Consider the following 20,752-nt stretch of genomic DNA (forward strand, 5'->3'; position numbering starts at 1 on the left):
GAGTCAGCAAACTATGGCCCGTGGACCAGATCTGGCTGGTTGCTTTTGTAAATAAAGTTTTATTGGAACACAGCCATGCTTATTCATCTATGCATTATCTGTGGCTACTCAGTTGTGACTGAGACTATGTGGTCTGCAAAGGCTAAAATATTTATTTTCTGGTTCTTTATGGAATAAGTTTGCAATCCTTGCTATAGATTAACATATCAACTAGAGAATTCTTGAAAAGAACAGAGTATGAATATAGCAAAACTATGGTATTACCTAGGTAACAGTATTATGAGGATCTATTACAGATAATATTTTCCAAGTGGCCTTTGTGAATACAAAGAGGAGGTTCTCTTACTTATATGTTGAAAGAATGCCTTGGAATAAGAATGGAAAGTTTCTGATAGGAATGTTGCTTGTGTCTCAAAGAATAGAGTTGTGTTTCTCTGTTCTGACTGTGGTTCTTGTCCAGGCAAGTTTGGAAATTGTGACTCCTTGAAACCATGCAGGCAGCCAAGTGTTCCAGCTGCTGTTTTGTGTTTTTTTTTTCTCCTTCATTTAAAAATATACTTTGTGGAATGTGTTTTTCACGGCCCTCTAAATATTCTGTTTTGAAACATTTAATTACCCATGTTATTTATATGGAAAGGTTTGATAATGTTTCTATGGGAGTCTGTTATTTATTTCTTTTGCTAAATTTTATCTTATATTAGGGGAAGGGCTGAGGTTGGTTACTATGGCAACGTTCTCAAAACTGCAACAATCCCATTATGGATGCTAAAACTATAGTCATTCCAGTGGGAGGGTAGCATGGGGAGTGGGTGGTAGTCTTTTTATTTTTATTTTATTTTCTTAAAAAAAACCTCTCCCACTTCCAAATCTTTTGCATTCATTTATTTTAAGCTTTGCAGCTTAGGGTACTAAAATGAGAAACAAAAAGTAAAAAAGAGTGCCATGTCTCTCTCTCTATTAAATTTCTGTAGTCCTTTATCAGCTCCTTTTGTGGGGATACCCAGTTTTCTGTCTGCTCTTTTATTTGCTTATGCATTCATTTATTTCCCAAACTTTTATTGAGGCCTGTGTTATGGGTGAATAAGATAGAATCCTTATTCTCATTTCTCCTTTTACATTATAAATTCTTTGAAGCCATTAAGTCACTTCACTGTAATTCATTTAAACAACTACTTATTGGGCAATTTGCTTTGTATCAAGAATCATACTGGCATAAGAAGATAAAAAAGAAAAAAAGGGCCTTTGTTGAAGATTAATGTTTTGTTTTGTTGGGCAGCACAGGGGAGGGCACATAGTAAAGCACAGAGATGGCTGAAATAAAATTTGATAAATGCTTACACAGAGGCACATATACACTTAACTCCCCAGCCTAGAAAGCGTAGAAAAGACTTCAGGGAGGTGACCTTTGGGTTACTAGATAGGCATTTTGTGGTTAGGGCCCAGATGTGTGTTTATATGTCAGGGGGATGGAGGTGTGTGTGTGTGTGTGTGTGTGTGTATTTCTGGGTGTGGGTAGATAGGGCATTCAACCAATCTAGACCAACAAGAATAGAGATAAGGAGGTGAGGAGCCCTTGGCCATGAGCAGGAGACCTTAGAAAACACATGGAGGAGTGGTAGAAGAACAGTCTGGAGACATAGCCATCAAGAGAAGTTACGTCTGGGAGGTTGGATTTGGACAATGGAACCATTGAAAAGTTCAGAGGGAGGAGCAACTTGAGTGTTCCACTTGAGAATTGGAAGACAGTGAAGGGAAGGGAAGGGGGAAGATGGGATTGGGAAGAAGTATGGAGACTTGTAAAAATGGCAAGATTCACCTTGGGACATGATGCATTTTAGATGAACCCTATCAAGTTGGACTGTCTAGTAGGCAGCTGGAAATATGGCTCCGGAACTGACAGGAAGTGTGGATAGGAGCCAGGGATCTGTACACGATCGGGGAAGGCTTTGAAGGAGGAGCAGGAACTTGAAGAGAAATTACACATTATTGTATCCCTAATATGCTGTCTCACTTTTAGTAAAATGTTAATTGTTTCTAAAAAGTAGATTCTGAAGTATTGATGTGACCAAATTTTTTTTTAATTTTTAATTTTTTTATTTCAACAGTTTTTTAGGGAACAGGTGGTGTTTGGTTACGTGAATAAGTTCTTGTGATGATTTCTGAGATTTTGCTGTACCATCACTTGAGCAGTGTATGCTATACCCAAAGTGTAGTCTTTTATTCATTGCTGCCCTTGACATTTTCCCCTGAGTTCCCAAAGTCCAATGTGTCATTCTTATGCTTTTGTGTCCTCATAGCATAATAGTGTCCAGTTCTATCCAGGTTGCTGCAAATGCCATTATTTCATTCCTTTTCGTGGCTGAGTAGTATTCCATATGTATATATGTGCCACATTTTCTTTATCCACTCATTGATTGATGGGCATTTGGGCTGGTTCCATAGTTTTGCAATTGCAAATTGTGCTTCTTAAACATGTGTGTGTAAGTATCTTTTTCATATAATGACTTCTTTTCTTCTGAGTAGATAACTAGTAGTGGGATTGCTGGATCAAACAGATCTACTTTTAGTTCTTAAGGAAGAACTAAAAGTAGATCTACTGTTTTAAGGAAGTAGATCTTTAAGGAAGAACTAAAAGTACATCTACTGTTTTCCATAGTGGCTGTATTCGTTTACATTTCCACCAACAGTGTAAAAGTGTTCCCTTTTCACTGCATCCATGCCAACATCTTTTTCTTTGTTTGTTTTTTGATTATGACCATTCTTGCAGGAGTAAGGTGGTATCCCATTATGATTTTGATTTGTACTTCCCTGATAATTAGTGATGTTGAGCATTTTTTCATATGCTTGTTGGTCATTTGTATGTCTTTTTTTGAGAATTGTCTGTTCATGTCATTAGCCCATTTTTGATGGGATTGTTTTTTTCTTGCTATTTTGTTTGAGTTCTTTGTAGATTCTAGATATTAGTCATTTGTCAGATGTATAGATTGTAAAGATTTTTTCCCATTCTGTGGGTTGTCTGTTAACTCTGCTAATTTTTTCTTTCACTGTGCAGAAGATTTTTAGTTTAATTAAGTGCCATCTGTTTCTCGGTTTTTGTTGCATTTGCTTTTGGGTTCTTGGCCATGAAGTCTTTGCCTAAGCCAATGTCTAGAAGGGTTTTTCCAATGTTGTCTTCTATAATCTTTATGGTTTCAGGTCTTAGATTTAAGTATTTGGCCTATCTCGAGTTGATTTTTGTATAAGGTGAGAGATGAGAAACCAGTTTCATTCTTCTACATGTGGCTTGCCAGTTATCCCAGCACCATTTTTGGAATAGGGTGTCCTTTCCCCACTTTATTTATTTATTTATTTATTTCTTTGTTGAAGATCAGTTGGGCTGTATTTGGCTTTATTTCTTGGTTCTCTAATCTGTTCCTTTGGTCTATGTTCTGATTTTTATACCAGTACCATGCTGTTTTGGTAACTACAGCTTTACAGTACAGTCTGGAGTTGGGTAATGTGATGCCTCCAGATTTGTTCTTTTTGCTGAGCCTTGCTTTGGCTATGCAGACTGTTTTATGGTTCCATATGAATTTTAGGATTGTTTTTTCTAGTTATGTGAAGAATGATGGTGGTATTTTTATGGGAATTGCATTGAATTTGTAGATTGCTTTTGGCAGTATGGTCATTTTTACAATATTGATTCTACCCACCCACAAGCATGGAATGTGTTTCCATTTGCTGTGGCATCTATGATTTCTTTCAGCAGTGTTTTGTGGTTTTCCTTGTAGAGGTCTTTCACTTCCTTGGTTACATATATTCCTAAGTATTTCTTTTTTTTTTGCAGGTATTAGGAAAGGGATAGAGTTCTTGATTTGATTCTCAATTTGGTCACTGTTGGTGTATAGCAGAGCTACTGATTTGTGTATGTAAATTTTGTATCCTGAAACTTTGCTGAATTCATTTACCAGTTCTTGGAGCTTTTTGGATGAGTCTTTAGGGTTTCCTGAGTATATCGTCATCAGCAGCACACAGCAACAGTTTGGCTTCCTCTTTGCCAATATGGATGCCCTTTATTTCTTTCTCTTGTCTGATTGCTTTAGTTAGAACTGCTAGTACTGTGTTTAATACACGTGGTGAAAGAGGGCATTTTTGTTTTGTTCCAGTTCTCAGGCGGAATGCTTTTACCTTTTCCCTATTCAGTATAATGTAGGTGGTAGGTTTGTCATAGATGGTTTTTATTACCTGAAGTTATGTCCCTTCTATGCTGATTTTGCTGAGGGTTTTAATCATAAAGAGATGCTGGATTTTGTCAAATGCTTTTTCAGCATCTATTGAGATGATCATGTGATTTTTGTTTTCAGTTCTGTTAGCAGCGTATCACATTTGTTGACTCATATATGTTAAACCATCCCTGCAACCCTGGTATGAAACACACTTGATCATGGTGGATTATCTTTTTGATATGCTGTTGGATTTGATTCACTACTATTTTGTTGGGAATTTTTACATCTATGTTGATCAAGGTATAGGTCTATAGTTTTCTGCTTTTGTTATGTCCTTCCCTGGTTTTGGTATTAGGATGATACTGGCTCCATAAAATGATTTAGGGAGGATTCCCTCTTTCTCTATCTTGTGGAATAGTGTCAATAGGATTGGTACTAGTTTTCTTTGAATGTCTGTTAGAATTCAGCTGTGAATTTCTCTGGTCCTGGACTTTTTTTGTTGGCAATTTTTAAATTACTATTTCAGTCTTGCTGCTTGTTATTGGTCTGTTCAGAGATTCTACATCTTCCTGGTTTAACCTAGGATGGTTGTATATTTTCAAGAATTTATCCTGAAATTTATCTCCTCTAGGTTTTCTAGTTTATGCATGTAAAGGTGTTCATAGTAGCCTTGTATTTCATGGTATCAGTTGTAATGTCTCCCATTTTGTTTCTAATTGAGCTTATTTGGATCTTGCTTCTTTTCTTGGTTAATCTCACTAACAGTCTATCAATTTTATTTATATTTTCAAAGAACCAGCTTTTTGTTTCATTTATCTTTTGTATTTTTGTTGTTGTTGTTGTTTCAATTTCATTTAGTTCTGTTCTGATCTTTGTCATTTCTTTTCTTCTGCTGGGTTTGAGTTTGGATTGTTCTTGTTTCTCTAGTTCTGAGAGGTGTGATCTTAAATAGCCTATTTGTACTTTTTCAGACTTTTGATACAGGCATTTAATGCTATGAACTTTCCTCTTTTTTTTTTTCCCATTTATTTATTTTATTGCATTTTACATTTTGGGGTACATGTGAAGAACATGCAAAATTGTTGCATAGGAACACACGTGGCAGTGTGATTTGCTGCCTTCCTCCCCATCACCTACATCTGGCATTTCTCCCCTTGCTATCTCTCCCCAGCTTCCCACCCCCCACCCTCCCTCCCCTATTTCCCCCCAACTGACCCCAGTGTGTAGTGCTCCCCTCCCTGTGTCCATGTGTTCTCATTGTTCAACACCCGCCTATGAGTGAGAACATGCGGTGTTTGATCTTCTGCTCTTCTGTCAGTTTGCTGAGAATGATGGTTTCCAGGTTCATCCATGTCCCTACAAAGGACCCAAACTCATCGTTTCTGATGGCTGCATAATATTCCATGGTGTATATATGCCACATTTTCCCTATCCAGTCTATCGTCGATGGGCATTTGGGTTGGTTCCAGGTCTTTGCTACTGTAATAGCACTGCTTTTGCTGTATCCTAGAGGTTTTTGATAGGTTGTGTTACTATTATCATTCAGTTCAAAGAAATTTAATTTCAATCTTGATTTGCTTACCTGATGTATTCAGGAGCAAGTTATTTAATTTCGTTGTGTTTGCATGGTTTTGAGGGGTTCTTTTGGAGTTGATTTCCAGTTTCATTCCACTGTGTTCGGAGAGAGTACTTGATATAATTTCTATTTTCTTAAATTTACTGAGACTTGTTTGTGGCCTATCTTGGAGAATGTTCCATATGCTGATGAATAGAATGTATATTCTACAGTTGTTGAGTAGAATGTTCTATAAATATCTGTTAGGTTCATTTGTTGTAGAGTATAGTTTAAATCCATGGTTTCTTTGTTCACTTTCTTTCTTGATGACCTGTCTAGTGCTCTCAGTGGAGTATTAAAGTCCCCCACTGTTATTGTATTGCCATTCTATCTCATTTCTTAGGTCTAGTAGTAATTGTTTATAAATTTGGGATCTCCAGTGTTAGGTGCATATGTATTTAAAATTGTGCTATTTTTCTGTTGGACTACAGTAGTGTTTTTATCATTATATAATGTCCCTCTTTGTCTTTAACTGCTATCACTTTATAGTTTGTTTTGCCTGATATAGGAATAGTTACTACTGATGGATTTTAGTGTGTGGTTGTATGGAATATCTTTTACCACCCCTTTACCTTAAGCTTATGTGAGTCCTTATGTGTTGGAAACTTGGTTGGTGAATTCTTATTCATTCTGCCATTCTGTGTCTTTTAAGTGGAGCATTTAGGCCATTTACATTCAATGTTAGTATTGAGATGTGAAATACTATTCTATTCATCATGCTATTTGTTGCCTGAATATCTTGTGTTTTTTTCATTGTGTTATTGTTTTATAGGTCCTGTGAGATTTATGATTTAAGGAGGTTGTATTTTGGTGTATTTTGAGAATTTGTTTCAAGATTTAGAGCTCCTTTTAGCAATTCTTGTAGTGCTGACTTGGAAGTGGCAAATTATCTCAGCATTTGTTTGTCTGGAAAAGTCTGTATCTTTCCTTCATTTATGAAGCTTAGTTTTGCTGGATACAAAATTCTTGGCTGGTAACTATTTTGTTTAAGGAGGCTAAAAGCAGGACCCCAAACCCTTCTAGCTTATAGGATTTCTGCTGAGAAACCTGCTGTTAATCTGATAGGTTCTCCTTTGTAGGTTACCTGATGCTTTTGCCTCACAGCTCTCAAGACTCTTTTCTTTGTCTTGACTTTAGATAACCTGATGACTATGTGCCTAGGCAATGAGCTTTTCATGATGAATTTCCCAGGTGTTCTTTGAGCTTTGTGTATTTAAATGTCTAGATCTCTAGCTGGGAAGTTTTCCTCTGTTACTCCCTCAAATATGTTTTCCAAACTTTTAGATTTCTCTTATTCCTCAGGAACACCAATTATTCTTAGGTTTGGTTGTTTAACATAGTCTCAAACTTCTTGGAGGCTTTGTTCATTTTTTAAAATTCTTTTTTCTTTGTCTTTGACACATTGGGTTAATTTGAAAGCCTCGTCTTCAAGCTTTGAAGTTCTTTCTTTTGCTTGTTTGAGTCTGTTGCTGAGACTTTCAATGCATTTTGCATTTCTCTGTGTGTCCTTGATTTCCAGAAGTTGTGATGTTTCTTATTTATGCAATCTATTTCACTGAAGAATTTTCCTTTCATATCTAGTATTATGTTTTTGATTTCTTTTAGTTTGACTACACCTTTCTCTGGTACCTCCTTGATTAGCTTAATAATTGACCTTCTGAATTCTTTTTTGGCAATTCAGAGATTTTGTCTTGGTTTGGATCCATTGCTGGTGAGCTGGTATGATTTTGGGGGTGTTAAAGAATGTTGTTTTATCATATTACCGGAATTGTTTTTCTGGTTCCTTCTCATTTGGGTAGACTATGTCAAAGGGAAGATCTGGGCTTCAAGGGCTGCTGTTTAGATTCTTTTGTCCCATGTGGTGCTCCCTTGATGTGATGTTCTCCCCTTTTCCCTAGGAATGGGGTTTCCTGAGCTGAACTGTAGTGATTGTTTTGCTGGCCACCCAGTGGAGCTACACAGCTCTGGGCTGGTACTGGTGAATGTCTGCAATGAGTCCTGTGAGGTGAACCATCTTCAAGTCTTTCACTTGTGGATACCAGCACCTGCTCCAGTGGAGGTGATAGAGAAATGAAGTGGACTCTGTGAGAGTCCTTGGTTGTGTTTTTGTTTAGTGTGCTGGTTTTGTGTTTGTTGGCCTCCAGCCAGCAGGTGACGCTTAAGTGCATCAGCTGCAGGCCTATAGGGAGGATGCAAACTTGACCCAGGGGCACCTGGTTAGTATTCAGGTCTCTCAGGTGGTGGACAGGGCCATAGAGCTCCCAAGAAATTATGACCTTTGTCTTTGTCTACCAGTGCAGGTGGAGAAATACCACCAGGTCAGGGCAGGGCTAGGCGTGTCTTAGCTCAGTGTGTCCTTGGGCAGTGTTCACTGTGGTTGCTGTGGGAGATTGGTTTGTGGTTCCCAGGCCAATGGAGTTATGCTCCCAGGGAGATTATGGCTGCCTCTGCTGAGCCATAGAGGTTGTCAGGGCTATGGGGACACAGGCAGTCACAGGCAGCCTGCAGTCCTAATGACTTCTCACTCCAATTGTGCCCTCACCACCAGCACTGAGTCTATTTCCAGGTAGCCAGTGACCAGGGCTGAGAACCTGTCTCAGATCACGAGCCTCCCATTGAGAAAGCAAGCAGACTCAGTTTTTTGGTGTCTCACGGAGCCTGTAGAGGTTATCCAGCTCCTTCAAAGGGGGTCTTTGGATTCTCTCAGCTTTCCTGGTATGTTCCTACAGTAGTTCTTGGAGCAAAAGTTCATGATGTGAGTCTCCATACACTTCTCTGTCTGTCCCAGCAGGAGCTGCAAATTAGTCTGGCCTCCTATCCACTATTTTAATTGATAATTATGACCAAAATATTTAGAGACATTTTGACAGATTGAAGATTCACTGCTATTATTAAAATATAGCACTTGGGATGACCATGCTCAGTTCATAGGATGCCATCATCAAACAGCCTTGCTCTCTCCCTCCATTTATTCTTTAAACCTGCACAGTGGGGCATGTCCTTTCCTGGCAACTCCAGTCACTCTTAGGCAATAATTTAAAAAAAAAGCATTCAGGTTAAAACACCAGATAATTCAGTACCTGAAACATCCAGCATCATATGATAGCAAAAACACTGGACTTGATTTAGAATTGTATTTTCTTTCCTCCTCCAGCGTGGGCCCACCCCAGCCCTGCAGTCATGGAAGGAGAGTGGACAGCTTTCCTTTTTCTCCTCAGCATTCCTTCACCCCTTCTCTTCTCTTGGCTAGCTTCAGTCTCAGACCCCACTAAGTTGGGTTGAGAGAGAGGAGGAGGGAGGAAATATAAGAGAAACACTAAAGTGCTTACTTTACTGCTGATGAATTGTTGGTCTAGTTTCAGTGCTCTCTGAATCTAGCAGATATGTAAGTTGACTTCTCTGTGGAGTTCCTTTGTGTATTCTTCGCACAAATAGAATACCCTCCCCCCGTTGCTGAGGGTCTCCTATTTGTAGCTCTCTGAGACAAAAACAATGTATTGCTACTGGGCTACACCTTTCCTGACCGTTAGGCTCTTGGCCACACCTCCAACTAATTTCTGCTATGCCTTTTGGATAGTACCTAAACAATCCTGATATGGCTGTCTCTGGTGCATAGCCCACACCTTGTTCATGGGAGACAATCAAGCTTCTGCAAACTCTGGGAGTACAACCACGTCTCCTAGATCCACAAACAAAACAGCCAGCAAGCCTAGATGCTATCACATCTAGATGTCAGATGTGATTCAGATACAAACCTACTTGTCTCCCAAACTGCATGAACTGCTGAGGACAGATGTGAAGCCCTCTGTCTGCCTCTTTAAAGGCCCTCTTTCTTGACTTGAAGTGAAGCAGAAAGCAAGACTAACCACTGGCTCTCCTTGGTTGAAGGGCTGTGGACTCTCGGCACATCGATAGCTTCTTTGAACAATCCCTGCAAAAATGTCCAATTATTGATCCTTTTAAGGAATGATTAGTTTTACAAACACTTTATAACACTTTTTTGGTAAATTTTGCAAATAGTCTTGCTCTTTAAAAAATTTATTTCTTGATGCTGCAAAGAAAATATTCACTGAAATATCACATTACATGAACATCGTTTTTCTACCCTCATTTAAAAAACAAAAACAAAAACAACTTTTCCAACTAGTCACAGAAAGAATTTTGTTACATGGTTATAGGATTGGCTGCATCCAGGGATAGATTGAATGGATGACAAAGTGAAACCACGCTTTCTTTTTGAAGGTTGTATTTTCACTTTCCTTAGACACCCTTTCTTTTCCAGGGTGCCCATAGATGAGGAGCTGTGCATCTAACAGGAATTGCTTACAGTGATTGATTTCCTCTATGCTCATGACTCCCAAATCTGTCTTTGTGCCCCAGACCTCTTTCTGAGATGCAGATCCGTATATCTGATAGTTTACTGTAGTTCTCTGATCAAAGTATTACAAGCTTAATTCATATCATCATTACTCTAAATACCATTCCTCATTCTGATTATCTGTATACCTTTATGTAATTTCTCTCTAGTGTTAATAAATGGTACTTAGAAACCCTTAGTTGTTTAAATCAGAAACCTGGGAGTCATCTACAGATTCTTAAGCTCTTGTCAACCACGCCACTTTAGCAATCTGGTGATGTTTATGGCTGCCTTTCAAAATAGTATTTGTAAGTATACAGGCCTACTATGAAAACCAGTGATATGGAAATATAGTTCTGTTATGAATGACTTGGAATCCATGAATTATCTTCTTTCTCATCTCTCACATTGATTCAGCATATCATTCACAGATCATCTCCTGAACAGCAGTCAGACTCATTTTATTTTCTCTGTCTTCACCAATACTTTCTTACTTCAGTCCTTCATCATCTCTCACCGAATGACTGCAGTTTCATTTTAAAAAACAACTTATACTGCTAAATTTCAAATATAGACAAAGGACACAAAATAGTATAATGCACCCCCATGTTGCTATTACCTAGCTTTGCATTTCCACTGCCCCTCTATGATAATGATGGATTTATAGACTTTATTTTAAGTAAAAATTATAAACTGTCTTAGTTTGTTTTGTGCGGCTACAACATGGTACCCAGACTGGGTAATTCTTTTGTCAAATGTCTGTTCAAGTTTTATTTTTCACTATTTTTAATTGTTTAAAAATGTTTATTAGTAGTTGTAGGACTTAAAAAAATTCTGGATACAAATAGTTTATCAGATTCATGGTTGGTAATTTTTTTTTCCAATCTAAAGCATGCATATTAATTTTCTTAAGGTAATTTTTATAAGCAAAATTTTTTAATTTTTTAAAATGGTATTGTTTTCTATGTCTTTCCGAGAAATCTTTACTTGTCTGCAAGTCACGAAGATCTTCTGTTTTCTTCTAAAAATTTTATATCTTAGCTTTCACACTTAGATCTATGATTCATCTTGAATTAATTTTTATGCTTGCTATAAGATAGAGGTTGAGGTTCATTTTTTTTTCCATATGGACATCTAGCTGTTCCAGCATAATTTGTTGAAATGACTCTCTTTGCTTTATTGAATTTCTTTGGTGACTTTTTCAAAAGTCAATTGACAATAGACTTATACCATTCCTGGACTCTGTATTCTGTTCTGTTAATCTATTTTTCTATCTTTATGCCAATACCATGCTGTAGGTTTAAAGTAAATTTCAAGTCATGTGGCGTAAGTTCTCCATCTTTTTTCTGTTTTCAAGATTAAGTGTTCTAGATTCTTTACATTTCCAAATAAATTTTAGAATTAACATGTCAATTTTTATTTTCAAAAGCTCTGCTGTGGTTATGATTGGGATTTCATTAACTTAGAAGATTAACTTTTATGTATAGTTTTTTTTCAGACAGTGATTTGGGAGAGAGAAGATTTATTTGCAGATTTTAGGGCTCACTGCCTTCATGACTTCTCCCTATTCAACATATTCCCCCTAACTTTCTGCAGTTTTGCCTTCCCTTAAGTTATCTGATACCTTGATCGACTAAGGAAACTGAGGCTTTCCACAGCTGCAGCTATGTGCAAATTGGGAGTGCTCACAGGCAAATATTTACAAACTTGCAAATTTTATTTATTGCAGTTTGTGTTTTAATGGTGATCTCTGCTTCAGATTTTGCCTAACCATGATCACTTTGCAGTGCCTTTGAGTCGTTGTTGTTTTTTTTTTTTTTTTCCACTTGTCCAGATTTAACAATTGTACCTGTGGAACAATTGTTCTGACCTAGCTGCTTTTCTATTAACAGAAGACAGAGCACTTCCTTCTTGCCTTCTCTTTCATCTCCCTCTAACACATCTGCCCATTGTCCCCAAACTAATCTTTCAAAAACGCAACTTGAGCAAACCATTTTCTGGTTGAAAGCCCATCAATGACTCTTCATTGCTTTCTCTCTGCTTTCTTACTTTCCTTTTTTAGATTCCTCCTCACTTATCCCATGCACTCTCTGGCTTTATTGAACCATCTGGCATTCTCTAGACATACCCTTCCCTTAAAAGTCTCCCCATCTTGGGCTTATATCATGCCCCTGACTAAAATGCCTCTATGTTCTTTGTAGGCTGGCTGACTCCTAGTCCTTCAAAAGTCAGCTCAAAGCACTAACTAATTGTGGAAAATGTCTGGGCTTTATTGAAGTGGGCTACTCATACTTTCATATTTTCCTATTGTTTTTGTTATATTTTAGTATCACAAAGGTCATCATCTTGTATTTAGCCTTTTTAAAAGGCCTTTTCTTACAATTGATTATTATCTCATTACTCCTCCTTTTCTCTTGTATTTTGCTGCTGCTTCTCCATTCTACTTTTGCTTTGAGCCTCTCCACATAAACCTGCCCCCTTAAATATCTGTCATTTATCACAAGGGCTTTCTCCTATTGTCATTCTTTGAGACACTGATAATCCACTTCTTCCATTAAATTGTCCTGTACCAATCATAGATGGTTGATTGCATGGTTTTATGAAATAGATAATATAAAATAAAAACCGAAAGTTTCTTCTTTAAGTACACCTGCCCCCAATACGCCTCTTCGCCCACCCTCAGAGGTAACCATACTTAACCATTTTCTGTGTTGTGTATCCTATATTTTTTCTAAGCATCTATAAATAAACACATACACGTAGTAAGATGATGATAAAAACGTTTAACCACTGCATGGTAATATAAAACTTAGCACTTAAAAATATGTTCCATTCTTTAAGCAGGCCAAACTCTATATAATTGCCTACCAGGTGATCTATGTTAGAAGCTAAATCATTCATCAAACTATTCCAATAATTTTCAAAGCTTTTATTGATTTTTAATGGGTATGATCTTTTTTTTGATGTAGCTGTCGGTAGCTAAGTGATGGCCTTGTATCAACGTGATTTGAAACAGGGAAACACATCAATCTATTCCTCTGATTCACTCATTGCATTGTACTGCCACTTGCTTCTTTTATTTAAGAATATACTTTTGATATCTCTCCCTGTGAGAATATAGTAAATCTACTTTACTGTATCTAATGATAGGATAGTATTCCATAATATGGATATAAATGTATTTGCCAAGTTCCCTACTGTTTAAATGTTTCCAGTGTTTTACTATTACACATAATATCGCTAAAACATTTTCTTACATCTTTGTCTGTTTCAGTAAATACTGTTGTAAGATAGACTTATAGATGAGGAATTGTCGGTTCAAAATAGATGTGCCAATCAACAATTTGCCCACTTATAAGTAACACTACACACATCCTGTGAGCACGTGCACTGACATACACATTATCACTTGAAAATATAAATACAGATGCAAACACAGGTGAGCACTACATTAATTCTAAAATTCATTTGAGAATTTGGCACCATGAAGGTATATAGCCACATACCCTCAGGTAGGCAAGACAGGGGAATGGCAGAGGTACCTTGGTAGAAAGTGAAGGAGAAGAAGAAAGGCTGGTGGTCCAGAGAAGTCAGTGTTTCCTTGCATGGAGTGAGTGCCTGCCTATCAGATTTTGAAACAACTTCTTAATTGTCGTCTTTGTTTCATTATGGTCCTCCTAAGCATATTTTGCGTTTTTCTAAGTTAAAGATCATAGCTTCATGACATAATCTTTGGACTGGTTTTCCCCACTTATATGAGAAGAACTAATGATGCCCCATGGAGCATACCTTTTCAGGACTCAAGAAATCTAAAAAAAAAGAAAAGAAAAATGAGTCAGAACTTCTGCCTGTGAGTCTGAGTCAGCTTAGTTTGTTAAAAAAAAATAAAAAAGAAAAGAAAAAAAAAAAAAGCCGTGTGAGAAGACCTGCCTGGAAAAACTGCTGAATGGAAAGACTTGAGAGCAGCTTATAGATATTGATGGCAGATGAAGAATTTTCATGTCTTTTCAGAAATGGTTAACAGCCACTCATAACAGTCCTGTGACGTCACAGAAATCTTGACTCCTGCTTGTCCTTCTCATTCTCCTTTAAGCCCTTCCCTCCTCCTTTTCATATAGGACCTTAGCACAAGAGGGTCAGGAAGAGAAGAGAAGGGCTGCTCACAGGAGGACAGAAGCCAAGGTGTAGCTGTTATTCTACCTGGCGGGCCATGTTTCGCCACAAATCAGGTGGTCTCTTTGGAGGAGATGGCACTCGGTAAGGGAGGCTTCTTGAGCGCTTGACTACCGCTAGCAACTCAGAATGTGGGACCGCTGGAAGGAAAAACACCCCTGGATGGGGCGAAGGTTGAGTTCAATTTTATTTTTTACTTTGTGTGTGTGTTGGGGGAGGGTAATGGGAAATGTGTGTGTTGTAGACACATTAATACAAGGAGAATAGTGGATGCAACTTTATTATCCTCATTCACATAAAGGTGGACATTTTAATTTTTTTACAGTTGGGAAAAATAAACTTCTGAGTTGATTTAGTATAGTGGAAATTGCATGAAAACGTTTAGTTTCCTTTGTTTTCACAAACATGTAACCTTCTAAGAAAATCTCTCTTTGATCTATTTCAAAGTTTGTTTTTTTAAGCAGTTTGGAAAATAGGGGCTAACATGAATTGCCCCTTTTCCAACAGTGAAAATGTTTTTAATGTACCTTTTCATGTTGCTCTAATTATGACCATAAGTTCTTTTTTATTCAATCTTGAATCAGTTAGATTTTAAAATTATAAAACACTGGCCAAAATTAGTCACCCAGGAAATATTACAAGGGACCCAGTTAAGTAAGTTTAAGTGACTGAAAAAGTTTGGTGACATCTCATTGACGCAGACCTGCTAATTTGTTTGTAAACTTCAGAAGTATTACCATACATAATGTCTATGGATTTAGATATATGATTTTTCTCACCTTGTAGACATCCTCCTTGTTACAATAGAAGGAACATGGATTTAGAGTCAGGCAGCCTTGGATTTGAATCACTTTGCTACTTCTGTGGCCCTTAGCAGGCTCTATGGCCTCTGTGAGCCTCAGTCTCCTTATCTGTAAAATGAAAATAATGTCTACAGGTTAGTATTATAACAAGGGTTCATTCAGATTAACTTTGTAAAACCTTGCTCATATTTGGAAAATGTTTGTTTCTATTTTTTATTTTTGTTTTGTATTTTGGTTGTTATTATTGGCTTGTTTTTCTTTCTAGACCTTGGATTCTCCTTCACTTTATGTGGAATATGATCTTCTTGTAGTAGATAAATTTGAATCCTGCCAACAGAATTTTTCTGAATTGGGCTCTTGTCTTTTCTTGACCTACAGCTGCCTATTCAGTTCAGCTCCTTGATCAACATCTTGTCTGTCAATTCCTGTGTGCCCCCACGGATCTACTAAAGCATCCTCAGAGGAGGGTCTCTCAAGGTCACTGGGTTTCAGGGCTCCAGCTTTTCCCGGGGACCAGAATACCTCTTCAGGGGCTGACACTCTAAGGCAGTAATGTGTTTCTCTGGCTAAGCGCCTGAGAGTATCTTCTTGGCAAGTTCATTATTTATTCACTGTGACTGGTGTGAGGGTTTTCCCAAAGTGTCATGTCTTTGCATAGTTTTTCCTACCCCCCTGTGCTATAAATGTGGTGCTGTTTTATGCATTTGTGTTTGCTAACATGAATTATAAATAATTCTAAGGGATTTTGCAGATGATTTTACTGGTTCAAAATAAGTGGACGTTTCGTGAAGCATGGAGTTGCTTTGGTACAGTTTGTAGAAGTAAAATGTGGTATAATGCTATTGACCCATGGGTCCTTTCTTGTACACAGTGTCACTTGCTGAGAAGTAAGCAAAAAAGGGAGTGGATTCCTGCATCTGGCAATTCACCCTCTTCCTGCAACAGTAACTCGTAGAACAACTTATTCCATTGTGACACTGACTCACCCTTCCCCTCTCCACCCCCATTGTCTAGTTCTGATGTGCTCTGTCCCCATTAATTCTAGGGTCACACTGACTTATACCTTCTTCATCCTAAGTGGGGAAGAAAGCTTGTCTGGATGGATGAAAGTACAAAAACAGAAATGCCCTTACTTTTAATGCAAACAATATATGTTTGTTGAATGTAGAATACAACAACTTGGAGTAACTGCTGACAGTGTTTCCAAATATTTTGGGTCTATTTAAGTAAAAAGACATGAATAATTTGAAACTGGCATTCGTTTCCTTCTTCTTCTTCTTCTTTTTTTTTTTGAATTAGCAATACATGTGATGAAACCTTAAAAACAAATTCTCATTATTAAGACTGGTTGCTTTTAGTGAGCAGTGAGCAGGATGGGGAACAGATCTGGGGGCTTAGGCTGTTCATTATAAACCATTCTACAGGCTTTCTTTTTTTCTTTTTTAAAGTTTGGATGTTTTTTATTTTTTATTTTTTTATTATACTTTAAGTTCTGCGGTACATTTGCAGAACATGCAGGTTTGTTACATAGTTATACACGTGCCATGATGTTTTACTGCATCCGCCACCCCATCATCTACATTAGGTATTTCTCCTAATGCTACCCCTCTCCTGCCCCCCACCCCCTGCTATCCCTCCCCTGTCCCCCCTACCCCCTGCTATCTCTCGCCTAGCCCCCCACCCCCTGACAGGCCCCTGTGTATGATGTTACCCTCCCTGTGTCCATGTGTTCTCATTATTCAACACCCACCTAAGAGTGAAAACATTTGGTGTTTGGTTTTTGGTTCTAGATAAACACTTCAGCAAATTCTCAGGATACAAAATCAATGTGCAAAAATCACAGGCATTCCTATACACCAATAATGAACAGAGAGCCAAATCTTGAGGACTTCTTTTTTCTAACCAGGTGTATATGTTTGATATTTTTTGATACCTCCCTTAAGTAGGCCCTGTCCAAATTAAGTGAAATCTGTTGAGTGCCTTGTGTCAGACACTGTGCCAGTCACCCAGGGCTCCAGGGTGAGTCAGGAATAGCTCTTGCATGTGAATTCATAGTCTAGCTTGGGAGACAGAATAGACCAAAGGCAGGTAATATTTAAATAAGATGATGCTGGCTAAGAGAGAGGTGGCCATGGAGTTAAGTGTCTTCCTCTCCATTTTATTCATGCTTTTGTTTTAAGATTCTACCTTTATGATGTGTGTATTTCAGCAGAGTTCTGTATCATAATTTTGGATTTAGTGGAAAAAGAACATTTGAGATTTTCTTGTTACCTTAATTTTCCCAACATGGAAGATTCTGGAATGAGGAAGGACATTGCAAAGAGTGAGGCCTAAAAACCAGTCATGATTTTTATTTTGCTACTTTATTTATGGATATGAATGCACACAGTGTAGAATAGCCTTAGCTATGAATTGGAACAAGGTCTTGTAAAGTGCCAGGACATTATTTCCAGAGGCCCACAGCTGCTGATTCCTACACCCAGAGATTTCCACTGCCTTTTAATGATTCTGTAACTCCCAAGAACAGTGTCATCTTTTTAGAAGATATTTCCCAGTTTGAATTGGAGACAAACCAAGCATCCCTCACAGGCTGAGTCCTTCTGGTTTTACTGTCAAAGCTTCCAGACTTACCCAAGGTCTGTTAGACATATTTGAATGAATCTGTCAGATTGTGCAGTAGTTAATGAGGCCACACTTTCCATGAAGATTGTAACAGCATTGCTTTGTGTACCAACAATTGCATCAAATCACAATGATTCTTAAAATATCATTGAAATATATCATTAAAATATTGTTGAGATAAAGATGCATATTTTTTGGTATCTGTTTATTCCTTTGTCTTGTTTAAGAGAGATTTACTTAAATTTGTACAAAACTGTTTTCTGGCATACTCAATGTTATGGGTTTGTGATTTCCACATCACTAAAAGTATCTGGAATACATATAACGCAATGTGACTCTTGTTTTCAGAAGTAGTCGGTAAATGCTTTGTTAGAGATTTAAGAAAGCTGGCCAGGCGTGGTGGCTCATACCTATAATCCCAGCACTTTGGGAGGCTGAAGCAGGAGGATCACCTGAGGTCAGGAGTTCGAGACCAGCCTGGCTGACATGGAGAAACCCTGTCTCTACTAAAAACATACAAAAATTAGCTGGGCATGGTAGCTCACACCTGTGATCCCAGCTACTCAGGAGGCTGAGGCAAGAGAATCGCTTGAACCTGGGAGGCAGAGGTTGCTGTGAAATGAGATGGTACCACTGCACTCAAGCCTAGGCGACAGAGGCAAGACTCCATCTCAACAAGAAAAAAAAGAATGAATATAATTGCGAAGATAAAACGTAAACTCAGATTGGGAATAAGAAGGAGAATTATACCAAATGGAAGCTGATGATCATGCAGATTCTGTCCTTCCTTACTCATTCAAGGCTTGCCTTATATACCATAGGTAAAGTAGGTGACTCTTTCTGATTTTCTTGGTTCACTTCAAGACTATATGATATTGAAATTTTAAATAAGCTAAAAGGCCCTACAATATTTTGTTAAAATCCACTGAGTATAATTTATTGATTTTTATGAAACTAATTTTTATTTTATGTTATTTTACTTTAAGTTTCGGGATACATGTGCAGAATGTGCAGGTTTGTTACATAGGTATACATATGCCATGGTGGTTTGCTGCACCTATCAACCCATCATCTAGGTTTTAAGCCCCTCATGCATTGGATATCTGTCTTAATGCCCTCCCTCCTCTGCCTCTCCCCCAACAACTAGCCATGGTATATGTTGTTCCCCTCCCTGTGTCCATGTGTTCTCATTGTTTAACTCCCACATAAAAGTGAGAACATGCAGTGTTTGGTTTTCTGGTTCTGTGTTAGTTTGCTGAGAGTGATGGCTTCCAGCTTCATCCATGTCCCTGCAAAAGACATGATCTCATTCTTTATAATGACCGCATAGTATTTCATGATGAATACATCCCACATTTCCTTTATCCAGTCTATCACTGATGGGCATTTGGGTTGGTTCTAAATCTTTGCTATTGCAAATAGTGCTGCAGTAAACATACATGTGCATGTGTCTTTATAGCAGAATGATTTATAATCCTTTGGGTGTATACCCAGTAATAGGACTGCTGGATCAAATGGTATTTCTGGTTCCAGATTCTTGAGGAATCGCCACACTGTCTTCCACAACAGTTGAACTAATTTACACTCCTACCAACAGTGTAAAAGTGTTTCTATTTCTCCGCAGCCTTACCAGCATCTATTATTTCCTGATTTTTTAATAATTGCCATTATGACTGGCATCAGAGAGTATTTCATTGTGGTTTTGATTTGCATTTTTGTGGTGATCAGTGATGATGAGCTTTTTTACCCATATGTTTGTTGGCTGCATAAATGTCTTCTTTTGAGAAGTGTCTGTTCATATCCTTTGCCCATTTTTGGATGGGTTGTTTTTTTCTTGTAAATTTGTTAAGTCCCTTGTAGATTCTGGATATTAGACCTTTGTCAAATGGGTAGATAGCAAAAAATTTCTCCCATTATGTAGGTTGGCTGTTCACTCTGATGCTAGTTTCTTTTGCTGCACAGAGCTTGTTAGTTTAATTAGATCCTATTTGTCAATTTTGGCTTTTGTTGCAGTTGCTTTTGATGATAAAACTAATTCTTAATTGTTATCACTCAGTGAGTAGTACTAGTTTGATCTTCCCTTGCTGGTAAATCCAGTTCTTTCTGGTTCACTTGACACCCATTTCTTTGACTCAGATAGCTTTCACTTTAGTTCCAAATTTTCAGGGGCATTTGGGGCCAAACTCTTCTTACAGAACTTTACCCTTGACTGCTGTCTCTGGATCTGCTGCAGTCAGAGTTGATCTGCTGGGTCCAACATGGCCTGGCTTCTTTTGCATTTTCTCCCATGTCTCCCTTGGATGTCACAGAAACAGCAAGAGATTATTATCATGTAGTAGGGCTCCGTAATCAGAATGTGAAATCCTTATGCATAAATGCTGTCTTAGAATTTCCTGACCCACTTTCTATTTTTTGAGAAGACAAAATTGACTTTTTTTTCTGACTTCTTCAGAAATCTCTTATAGTGACTGGTATTTTCATCTGCTGGCACCTCTGACAATGACTATTACAACGTGCCTCAGAATACAGAGTGCCAACATCTCATCTTCTAAAAGAAACGCTTCCTCTGTAAGAGTTTGTTTCTCTGATGAAGCTGCCACATAGACCATTTAATAGAACTGCAGAAGACTCCAGAACACATTTTGATAGCCATTTAGCTAAGAGGCTGCAATTTCTTTTGTACCTGAGTGTGAAGGAGGCAGCCCAAGGAAAGTTGGTTCTGGAGGAAGAAGGCAAGGATGCAGGGAAAGGGGGCCAGAGAAGGGCGGAATGGGGCAAAGATATAGGGCACCTTATGTAATGAGGCACAGTGTGATTCTGTGCAGGGCCTCTGTGTGCAGTCAGGTTGCCCCCTTTCCCCTAGAAATGTGCCCTTTGCTTACTTTTTGTTTGGTTTTAAAGCAGCCGGAAAGGATATTCTTTGCTCAGAATTGGAGCTTAGCTTTTGCAGAAGCTGCTTCTTGAGAGTCATCTATTG

At 38.1% G+C, this 20,752-nt stretch overlaps 1 protein-coding gene across 13 annotated transcripts in view; it reads left to right on the forward strand.

Moving 5' to 3' along the window:
- Positions 1-20,752, forward strand: part of DGKI (diacylglycerol kinase iota) — a 445,403-nt gene that overhangs the window by 56,761 nt on the left and 367,890 nt on the right. Inside the window, exon 1 of one of the 13 annotated variants that reach the window (XM_032275888.1) lies at positions 13,083-14,523. The exons of the other annotated variants lie outside the window; for them this stretch is intronic. Coding sequence (XP_032131779.1) covers positions 14,480-14,523 — 44 coding nt within the window. The 5' untranslated portion in view covers positions 13,083-14,479. Of the gene's footprint in view, positions 1-13,082; positions 14,524-20,752 lie in introns of those variants that run through there. 13 annotated transcript variants of the gene reach the window in all.

This window comes from Sapajus apella, unplaced genomic scaffold (assembly GCF_009761245.1).
Source record: "Sapajus apella isolate SASKATOON/1434 unplaced genomic scaffold, GSC_monkey_1.0 scaffold7, whole genome shotgun sequence".
NCBI lineage: Eukaryota > Metazoa > Chordata > Mammalia > Primates > Cebidae > Sapajus > Sapajus apella.